General features: G+C 44.8%; 2 protein-coding genes across 2 annotated transcripts; one reads left to right on the top strand and one right to left on the bottom strand.

The window, feature by feature from the left end:
• On the top strand, positions 1-1,727 carry irx7 (iroquois homeobox 7). Its single transcript, XM_017419159.3, has 2 exons — positions 1-639; positions 724-1,727. Exons 1-2 carry the CDS (start codon positions 427-429, stop codon positions 1,441-1,443), a joined length of 933 nt encoding a protein of 310 aa, XP_017274648.1. The 5' UTR covers positions 1-426; the 3' UTR covers positions 1,444-1,727.
• A 2,805-nt stretch (positions 1,728-4,532) lies between these two features.
• Positions 4,533-10,384, bottom strand: cd40 (CD40 molecule, TNF receptor superfamily member 5). The gene is made up of 9 exons (XM_017419146.3): positions 10,232-10,384; positions 9,613-9,706; positions 6,957-7,076; positions 6,716-6,862; positions 6,506-6,593; positions 6,211-6,269; positions 5,782-5,877; positions 5,662-5,699; positions 4,533-5,087 (listed from the first exon to the last, which is right to left on the bottom strand). The coding sequence occupies exons 1-9, from the start codon at positions 10,262-10,264 to the stop codon at positions 4,857-4,859; spliced, it is 906 nt and encodes a 301-aa protein (XP_017274635.1). The 5' UTR covers positions 10,265-10,384; the 3' UTR covers positions 4,533-4,856.
• Between the last annotated feature and the right edge of the window lie 308 nt (positions 10,385-10,692).

Here is a 10,692-nt window from a genome sequence, read left to right as displayed (position 1 = left end):
CCAGACACGAGAAGCGTTAGAATCCTCATAAAAAACAAAACAAAAAAGCAAAACACGACATCAAACAGTGGGGGAAATAAGTGATAATAAAGAACATAGCTAGGGTGTCCCAAACGTGGGGCCTTGTCGCTTCTTAAAGTTGTAGGAGTCGCAGTTTATGAGTTTGGGAATATTTAAAAGGAAAGGGGGAAAAAAGTTCTGTTGATGTTCGGTTATCAGATTAAAGGCGCAGCAGAGAGGAGCGTCTTTGAAGGGATTTGTTGCTTAGTGAAAGCCAGAGGTCCTTTCAAGGTGGCTGTCAGTCAACACCAGTGGGACCTGCCCCCACCCCCACCACCTCCCACACACGCTGGCAGCCAGGGGGCGTATAAATAGGAGCTCGTAAAGCCACCCAGACGTTTCCAGGATCTCTGGGACGCAGGAGACATGCCCGCATCACAAACTGGATTTGGGAACTTCCTCTTGGAGAGGAGCAGCGTCGGGATGCCCGCTGGGTACCAGGTCCCGGTGCTGGGGGGGCCCCCGGGTGTGCAGCAGCAGGCTCAGCACCTGGCCGCCCTGGCAGCTGGGGTTCCTGTCACGTACCCAGGTCTGCAGGGGTACAACATCCTCCCGTATCCGCAGCACAGGCACATCATGGTGAGTCCGTCAGGCACACGGTCCTCAGAGATCCTGCCCTTTCACGCGTTCCAAGGCTCATTCCTCACTCTGTCTGTTTCCCAGAGCGGCGGCTTCGACCTGAAGGCCCCCTCCCCGTACCACCACGCTCTCCTGGCGCGCGGGGCGCTGTTCTACCCCCCGTACCGCCCGCCCGCGGCCGAGGATGTGGGCAGGGCGGCCAAGGTGGCCACCCGGGAGAGCACGTGCGCCTTGAAGGCCTGGCTCAACGAGCACCTGAAGAACCCGTACCCCACCAAGGGCGAGAAGATCATGCTGGCCATCATCACCAAGATGAGCCTGACGCAGGTGTCCACGTGGTTCGCCAACGCGCGGCGCCGCCTGAAGAAGGAGAACCGGCTCAGCTGGGCGTCCAGGCCCAAGTCAGACGAGGAGGACGAGGAGCAGGAGGGAGACAGCGATGAAGACAAGTGTCACCCGGACGACGGGGACGAAGCTCAGGGTGAGCGCGCGGCCGCGGGGGAACAGGTCCGGGGCGCGCCGGAGAGCTCCGTGCGCGCGGAGGCGCGCTTGGAGACTCAGCAGCAGCAGAGCGCCGAGCAGGAGGAGCGGGAGGACCGGGAACCCGGGGGGGAAGGTCCTGGTGTTACACCTTCAGCTTTGGAGAGCAAAACCCCCATCAGCCAAAAACCAAAGATCTGGTCTTTAGCAGAAACCGCCACATCAGAGAGCAAAAAGAAGCCCGTGGAGAAACTGTGGGCAGACTGGGCTTCACGGGCCGGACTCTTCGTTCCGGGTTATTACAGCCAACATGAACTCATCTGAGCCGGTATTTATACAAGAGACACGTTTTCACTTAGTCTGCACTTTAAACCTTCAGACCTCACGGACTTCCTGAGGTTCGGAAAGAAATGAGACCCAAAACCGAGGATGTTTTTTGTAAATAAATGTATTTTTTTTTCCACCAGAAAGATGTAAATTATATTTCCTATGTCTTACCATGAAGAAGTATTTTGTTAAAATAAACTTTGGCTTTTTAGTAAAAAAAATCCAGATGCGTCTCTGTTTTATAGTTGCGCTCATAAACAGAACTGAGTCAGGTTTGTGTTTGTGTGTTGGTTACATGTCAGTACAGTAAAGCTACAGAATAATTTACACATCGAAGTTTGTTTTAGCAAGTTTAAAATCCCTTTGTGTAACATCTGTCATTAAACTTAAATATAAATCCAAGTTCAGGTCACATTTATTCAAAAAGATGTAAAGATCACCTTCAGCAGCCAGAGTTTCTGCTCATTTTACAAACTTTTCCAGACTCAAATTACCAAAAATTCAGTTTGATTTTGATCAATTTTTAACATCAAAATGTCTGTAAATTTATTGTGATTAACTGAATTTTTTAGATAATTTTTTTCTTATTTTCATCTTTTGTTACACAGTAAAATAAGGTGATTTTTGAATTTGATGGTGACATCACATGTCAAAAAAGATGGGACGGAGCAACAAAAGGCTGTAAATGTAAGAATAAGAAACAGCTGGAGGAGCATTTTGTAACTAATTAGATTAATTGACAAGAAGTCAGTAAGAGGACTGGGGATAAAAAGAGGATTTTAGAGAGGCTGAATCTATCAGAGCTTCTTCGAGTGCTGCTCTGTTTCATTTAAACTTTTCAATAAAATAGTAACATAAAATTATTGTGCCAAGACAAAAAATGGTAAATGGCCTGCACTTGTACAGCTCTTTATCTAGTCCAAGGACCCCAAATCGCTTCACACTAATCAGTCATCCACCCATTCATCCTCAAATTCACACACTGATGATGGTGAGCTACTTTGTAGCCACAGCTGCCCTGGGGCAGACGGACATAAGTGAAAACATTTTTATTGAGAATTTATACAATTTTTTTACCACAACAAACTGCAAATATGTGTTACTTAATATACTTAGTACATTTTATAACATCTTTCTATGAATATATATTTATTTATACTTCCCATTTTACTCATAACGAATGTAATCAACTACATGGAGCTTTATATGCGTGTCTGCTAAGCAGCATTTCCCCTGATGACATTATGGGATGTCCCACAGCGAAGAACCATCTGTATTATTTATTCTGGATTTATTGCTGGTCAGTGCTGTGGTCTTGTAATCCTGAGACTCCAGGTTCGAGCCCAGGTTGCGTCAGGAAGGGCATCCGATGCCAAATCGTTGGTGTGGCGACCTCTGAAGAAGGGAGCAGCCGAAAGAGCTGACTTTATGGTGTCTGTGTTCACGTCTATCTGCCCCGCTCATTTCAGGAACTCTTACATTTTTACTTGTAGAAAATGCAAAAGGTAAAATAGAGGTAACAGAAACTCTAATATTTCCCTTACTTTGTTTTTTTTGTTTTATTCCAAATGTATGTAAAGCTGGAAAACGTTACATTCAAATTCCAGACTTTTCAAGACAACATGCCCTGAGGTCAAAGGTCATTTGATGCGTTTTTTTAAGGTCTTGATAAGATTCTTCAGTGTCAATCAGTCTGAGTTTTACGTGATTTCAGGTGGTTCAGTTCTTTAGTAAAGGTGGAAAGACAGAGGTGAGGACAAAAGGGCCTGTAAGACATGTCTTCATGTCTCACTTCTCCGTGAAAAGTCCTACAGGAAAAAAAAAAAAACACACAACAAATCGATGATTTCTACTGAAAGTGAAAAAAGTTTTAAATTACAGGTAAATCCATTTCAGTCGCCATGGCTTTGACTTTCCATGTGCAGCTTCACATCAGAAGGCTCCAGGCTGCAGTGCAGCTTTCCCAGTGGTTTCTACAGCAGGCTGTGGTCCAGGACATGTCTATGGCTTACAGTGAAGCTCTGGCGCCACCCTGCGGATATTCAGTAGAACTGCAAGGAACCCTGCTGACGACTGCTGCATCAAAACCTGTTCTGCCTCTTTATTAGCTTAACAAGTATCAAAAGACATTTTATTTTGTTCATTGTAATCTTTAAAAGCGGTCAGTAGGTCTCCGGGCTAACTGAGGGTCTTTTTTCAGTTTATTCCTTTCACCTGTATGCTATGTCAGGGCTTTGGGAACCATCTTTGTGCTAAAATACTAATTTCATGTCAAACTGTGATGCCTTTGGTATTTTCTATGAAATCTGAAGCGTGATAACTAACATCTCGGTGAAACTACAGTGACAAATGGTAACTTACTGTAAAGCACTGACTTGTAAAACCACTGTTATACAAGTGTTGTATAAAAGCTACAACACTGTGGTTTTGGAATAGCACCAAGACCTGACAGCCAGGTGTGTTTGACTTTTCTGGAATAATTAAATACACTGAAAGGTGTGTTAAAGATACAAAAAAAAAAAGCTTTGAGAAGACCGAACACCGAGATGATGGAGGACAGATGATGGGAAGCCCAGTCACAACCCTGAAACAGGGAGACATCTTCTGCACATGCAGGACCAGTCTTCATGGGCACATCCAGGGGACATATTCACTTTTTTCCTTTTGTTAAAAGATATGATTATATCACCAGCCTTGAAAAATGGCATGGCGTAGTTGGAGTTCGACAAAACACCTAACAAAAAGGAACGAGATTATCGTCTTTGTGTGGCTAAAAGTAAATCCAGAAAGTTCAGTTCTCCCTGTAGAGTACTCGGGTTTGATTCCAACTCCACTGCATCAGGCTCTGCTCAGCTCCATGCATGGATAAAAAGGGCCCAGAGTGCAGGACTCGGCTCAGACCTGAACATTACACTGTGTCTCCACTGACGACGACGAACGAGAAGTGTCTCTGCGACAGGCTGCTGCTGCTGCTGCCACAAATCCAGTCCAAGTTCGATTAAATCAGACCAAGCAGCTGTTCCTGTGGCAGCCGCTGCCCACGCCAGGGTTGACAACTGCCAAAAATTAGAAATACTCTAACCGTGTAAAACAAATCCATCAATTTTATTGAAGTTCTCATGCAGCAACACGCTGTTGCCGTAATTACAAGAAAAACCCCACACAAATAAAAGCATATATAAAAAGTAACAACTGTTACATTAATATACAATGTGCAATTAAAAGAATCTGTGTAAAATTCAACACATAAAAAGGTCACACAACGTTACAAACTGGATCTTCATTTAATGCACTGCCTTATTTAAGCAGCATCAGAATCAACACTTAGACTAAATAAATACATATTTAGTTTGGGAGAATTATGTACAGAGATAATATGACACATCAGAACAGCATGTATTCCGTTAAGACTAATAACTCGAGTAAGAAGCTGATGATGCCTGCCCTTGTGACTCCTGGCGAGAAAGTCTGTCCGGCTTCCCGTCCTCCTGAACCAAACAGTGTCCGTTCTCGGTTTTTGGGTGGTGCTCTGAGGACATGTCAACATCCTCGTCTTCCACGGGGACGCTGATGATAGGCTGAGAGAATTCAGACATCTCTTCCTGAATCATAATCTTTGGTCCGATAACTTCAACGTGGCCCTAGGAGAGCAGACAGGAAAATCGAGTAAAAGGACTGCATTTTAGTCCCACCACTGTTCTGTTGGAACAAAGACGTAACAACGCTTTCCTGCATTAAACTTCTGGACTGATCCGTTTCCAGGTCTTACACCGTGAGCGTAAAAGCAGCCAGGCAGAGGTGAGTAGGTTTTAAAGATTCATTCAAAATCACTCTGGGGAAGATGTTTCAACACTCTTCTTTTCTAAAGGTGTGATAGTCAGATAAGAGCCTCTCTTAAAGTCTCTAGTTCCAATTTGACACAAGGCTGAAACTGGGATTGATTTTATTCAGCTCTGAGATGCTAATCTCCCTGCCTAGTCTTGTTGTCGATGTTAAAACCAGAGTTTTTTTTAATCTGTTACTCAAATTTAAAAAGAGGCCCCCCCTTCCCCCCCAAGCCAAAACGTTAACATGTTAATGGCTTTTAGCACTTTTACACTAGCTACAGCAAATAATTCCACGATTTTTCACACAATTCTCTAAAATGTTTTGTGTTTGTGTCCTTGGTCACTTCTATGCATGTCTTGTTAATGTAATAAATTAGGAAAAACTCACATTTTCAAACAGCTTTTCTCCTTTGTATCTCGATTTATCTACAAAGAAAAAGGAAAAAAACATCAGTACATTGGCAGATTCCTGATTCTTCTCAATGTGAACATTTAGAGCACAACATACCCAAGTACTTGTAGACCAGAAACACAATGGCAAGGATGAACACAATGAGGACGAAAATCACGACTCCAGCTATGATATGAGCCCGACTGTTTGCCTCTGTAAGACAGGAGAGAACAAATACACATTAAAAAAAGATCTCACACACACACCATTCACTGTCCTCCTGTTTTACTTCTGCCTGCCTCACACTAATGAGACAAAATAGGAAAAAGGGAAAAACTGTATTTTTTAATTGAAAAGAATGGATTCTTTAACTGTTCAAACAATCCACACACAGTTGTAATGTAGACATGAAAAGCGCTCAAGATCACATTCAAACCACAAACCAAGAGGTAGTTTCAGTTTGAACAACACGCTCACACCTAACCACAGAGCTGCGACGAGAGAAAACAGTGAGAAACCTTTGTGATCCGTTTTCACAGAACTTACCACAAACTCTGTCAGATCTGCTCGTCCCATTTTGTGCAACGTGGAATCCCTCCTTACATCTGCAAAGATTGGCACAACGTTAGAGGATTACTTCCTGGTTCCTCGTGTTTTTAATCCAAGATTCGAATGAACCACACAAAATTACGATATTTTGCAATCTTGCACGAGACCGCACGTAATGTTTTTACCGTTAAAGATTGTTTTAGTGGTTTGGTTTAGAATTAGATTAGGTTTAGAGCGAGACTGTGCAACGTGTTTGAATGTGTGTTTCAAGTGCTCCTGTTCCAGTACTTACTTTGTCCATTGCACACATTTGCTGTTCGTTGTGCTGGAAAATGTCCCTTCAGGACATGGACGGCATACGCTGTCATGTGTCTGATTACCTGAAAGACAAGAGTAACTGTTCAAAACACACTCGAGCCTCAGTCAAAAGTAAAACTGATCAGTCATCAGGTGCGAAAACAACCAAAAAACAAAAAGCCTTTGTGAGTAAGAGATGGCCCACCTTTGGAAAAAAGATCCTCTCCTGGCTCACAGGTTGTGTGCGGCACACAGGTGATGCATTGTGTACTGGAGCAGTGGAAGTCTTTTTTGCACACGCAGCTGTTTTTTTCTGTATTGCTCACATGCATTAGAACCTGAAAGTTTTTATCTGAAAGAAGAAGGTACTCCACTTGTCAGATGCACAACATCAATCTGCACTATATGCTAGAAACAACTTTGTGTGACTTGTCAGAGGGTCTTACTCGGGTCACAGTACGGCTGCTGTTTGCACTTCGCTTCCTTGTTGTGCTCATCCTGATATCTATTCGGCTCGCAGTCTACACACACTGGATGCTGACAGCTGCTGGGCGACATTCTTTTCCCTGCAAAAACAAGTTCTTCATTTTAGTGTTTCAGTTTTCTCAAGAGGCTGAGTGGTAGGGTGGTCGTCTTCCGAGGGAGACATCAGGGGCACTCTACCCCCCCTTCTGCCTGCGACATGCTTATTGGTGTGTGAGTGAGAATATAAAAAAGTGCAAATATATAATAGGAACTGGATGAATAAGCGTCTGGGCCAATGAACCTAGGTGTGAGTGACAGCGTGAATGGTTGTGTGCCTCTATTGCCCCTTTTCCACCGGTTCTAAAGGTCCCGGCTCCACTCTACTCGAGTGAATGCTGGTGTTTCTACCAGCATTTTTTCGAGGCCCTTCAGGACATGGACGGCATACCCTGCTTCAGAGTAGGGTCAGCCGGGCCAGCCCTGCTTCTTTAGTCCCTGCTTCAGAGTAGGGTCAGCCGGGCCAGCCCTGCTTCTTTAGTCCCTGCTTCAGAGTAGGGTCAGCCGGGCCAGCCCTGCTTCTTTAGTCCCTGCTTCAGAGTAGGGTCAGCCGGGCCAGCCCTGCTTCTTTAGTCCCTGCTTCAGAGTAGGGCCAGCCGGGCCGGCCCTGCTTTCATGGGCGGTGCAAGCTTAGCTCCTGTTCAGGCACGACCCGAAGAGGATAAAGCAGGTCCAGAAAATGGATGGATGCGTGAATGAGAAACACATTGTGAAGCGAACCGGCCAGAATTAGATTTCTGAATGAATGCTCGTTCAGAACAGCGACGGACAACAGGAAGAAGCAATAAAACGACGAATGGGTAAAAAAAAAAAAGAAGGCAAAATAAACACTCTATAAGCTGAGTTAAAAGCCAAGGTCTGCAGAATTGATATAATTTGGTAAGAAAACACACAAAAAACCCCCCAACTAGTTACTGAATTTTAGGGGCGTTCTTGGTGCGGCAGCTTTGAAATCAGTAAGGATTCAGGTTGGTTTGTACTCCGGTCACCCAAAGAGAAGCTGCTTGTCACGGGTCTCTTTGTACTCACCTTGGTGGCTAATTTAATCTACAGGTGTTTTATCATTAACACGCTGTAGTTTAAGGGAGAGCTGATGCCTGCCAAAACTCCTAGCCCTGATCACTTCCTAACTAATCCAAACCTCTGCCACTCATCTTAACTCGGGACAAGAACACAGAAACACGTGGGTAGGCGATGTTGAGCACATGGGCACAAAATGGCACCCTGTTAGGTATGAAGCGGGGACGCAAAGTGACGAAGGTACAAATTAATCAGCACCTCTGCGGGAAAGCTACAAGTAAGGCTGGGGGTTGTAATCTGTTTTTGATGATTCACGACGAGGACGTGAATAATTCTGAACAGATTTAATAATGTCAAAAATCGATTATTTTTTGGTGTTAATAGCAATCTGCTGAGGAGAGTGGAAGGGCAGCTCATGGCTGTGTTCGGACTAGCTGTCTTTTGTTCTTTGTCCGCACAACAAAGACAAAAGACGGCTGATCGAGACTTACAAGCAGGACTGTGGCTTTCGGCTCCGAACAATCACCAAAGCAGCGAAATCGACAAAAACAATTATCATTTGAAATATTTTGCTCACATCTCGTTTCGCCTCAAAAACAGGCTGCATCACAGTCCTCTGAATTGTAATCGATTGAAATTTGGGGGTGCCTAAAGATTCCTTGCCCCTAGCTAGAAGCAAACTGTCAGGGAGGTCCAAGGCCGTAACTGCTTTAGCTGATTTTAAGACAAAGAATAAAATCTTTATTCAGGTCGAAACATTAACAGGAGTACCACCAACGGCACACAATACACCACATAACCAGAGGAACAAAGGGCATGAAATTGTGAAGCTGAGGCACGGACAAGGCTTTCACCAAGAGGTCACCCATGACCTTGACCTGGGGACCTTAAAATCAATAAGGATCATCCTCGATCCATGAGTTGTCCAGCACTGCAGTTTGACATTTCTGTGTTTAAAGGGTTGTCAATTTAGACCCCTGGTCCTAGAGGGCCACCATCCTGCCTGTTTTACTTGTTCCTCTGCTCCAACGCACCTGGTTTAAATCAATGGGTGATTAACAGGCTTCTGCAGAACATGAAGAGGTGATTTAACCTCTGAATCAGGTGTGTTGGAGCAGAGAAACAAGGAAAACATGCAGGATAGTGGCCCTCCAGGACCAGGGGTTGCCTACCCCCCCCCGATTTAGAGCTCAGACAAGAAACTGTCCACGTGAAGGACAGAAAGTGCCACACCATAACGAGTCGCATAATAATAAAAACGAGTTTGGGGCGATCCAAGCGGAGGAGAGACATGTTCTCCTGAGTGTTAAGAAGAGATTCTGCAGTGTTCTGCTAGAACACCAGAGTGTGTGTGTGTTTGTGTGTGTGAGAGAGAGGCATCTCTTTGGCCTCTTGGACTGCAGGCTGGCGAAAGTGAAAGTGAAAGTGGTACTTACAGTTATTGACAAAAATAAAGTGTGTGTGTGTGTGTGTGTGTGTGTGTGTGTGTGTGGGGGGGGGGGGGCTTATTCATTTTGACATCCTGTAATCTACAGTAGGAAAAAAAGGGAGTTCACTCACCTGGTTCACACAGCTTGCAGCAATTGTTGCCATCGGCATACTCTGTCTGAGGGTCGCAGTAGGGATTGGGGGTGGGCTGAGCAGAACTCATCACCTGCCGAACAAACAGCGCGAGACGTGGGGCTTTTTAAAACTTTTTTTTTCTTAACAAACTCGTGTCCTCATCTGATCTCTCTCTCTCTCTCTTTATGTGTCTGTGTGTGTGTGTTTATGTGTGTGTGTGTGTGTGTGTGTATGGCTCCACTTCCTCAAACTGAATGGAAAGCACCCGAAACTCCAAACACACGCGAAGCAGCAGGTGCGTCTCTCTCTCTGTCGTCTCATGACGCTACTTTACATATCAGGTTCGGTCCAAACGGACTCGCGTCGAAAGCGAAAGTAGCGTTAGCACAGCGAATGGGCTTTGTGTGTTTGTGTGTGTGCACGAATGAGCGATGTGGAGGTGAATATTTGTCATTCAAGAACACAAGGGAGTTAATGACGCATAAGAAAGCTACAAAAGCTAGTTTATTAGTAGTAATAAACACACAAAAATGACGCTGCTCGAGCTTCTTCCAGTTCAAAGTGCGTCCTTAAAAAAACTAAAAAAACTGCGTCATAAGTGAATTAGCTTACTCACCATGATGGCTGTTAACAGCAGGCAGGAAAACATATTGAAGGGACTTGTCAGCTCTGTTAGTGTCCTTGTTGTCCTGTCCCCGCTCAGCTCCCCCTGACTGACTGACTGACTGACTGCTCCGTCCTTTGGACTTCTTGTACAGTGACGAGCTCGGCTGGGTGGAGCTGGAGGTGTGTGTGTGTGTGTGTGTGTGTGTGTGTGTGTGTCTGGGGGATCACGTGATTAATTTTTACTCCCCGCATTTCCTGTAAACACCAGGCCACCGACTGTACTGACTGACGGTGTTGTTTCCTCCGAAAGTTTGGACTCTACAGATTAACGTCCTTAACGGCTACAGTTTATTCACTAATTGGTTTTGGTGAAATTGGCTCAGCTCACGCGCAGCCTGTGGGGGCTAATCTGACCTTTAAAGAGATATTTTGGCCATTTTGACAGGGGTTAAGTGGAACATTTATGACTCA

The sequence above is a fragment of the Kryptolebias marmoratus genome, linkage group LG8 (assembly GCF_001649575.2).
Source record: "Kryptolebias marmoratus isolate JLee-2015 linkage group LG8, ASM164957v2, whole genome shotgun sequence".
Lineage (NCBI taxonomy): Eukaryota > Metazoa > Chordata > Actinopteri > Cyprinodontiformes > Rivulidae > Kryptolebias > Kryptolebias marmoratus.
This window is presented reverse-complemented; position numbering and strand designations above follow the sequence as displayed.

Coding starts and splice junctions, on each gene's coding strand:
- irx7 (XM_017419159.3), top strand. CDS start 427: ATGCCCGCATCACAAACTGGATTTGGGAACTTCCTCTTGGAGAGGAGC. Junction 640..723: donor CGCAGCACAGGCACATCATG/GTGAGTCCGTCA, acceptor TCTGTTTCCCAG/AGCGGCGGCTTCGACCTGAA.
- cd40 (XM_017419146.3), bottom strand. CDS start 10,264: ATGTTTTCCTGCCTGCTGTTAACAGCCATCATG. Junction 6,270..6,505: donor AAATGTGTGCAATGGACAAA/GTAAGTACTGGA, acceptor CAATCTTTGCAG/ATGTAAGGAGGGATTCCACG. Junction 5,088..5,661: donor GAGAAAAGCTGTTTGAAAAT/GTGAGTTTTTCC, acceptor CTGCTCTCCTAG/GGCCACGTTGAAGTTATCGG.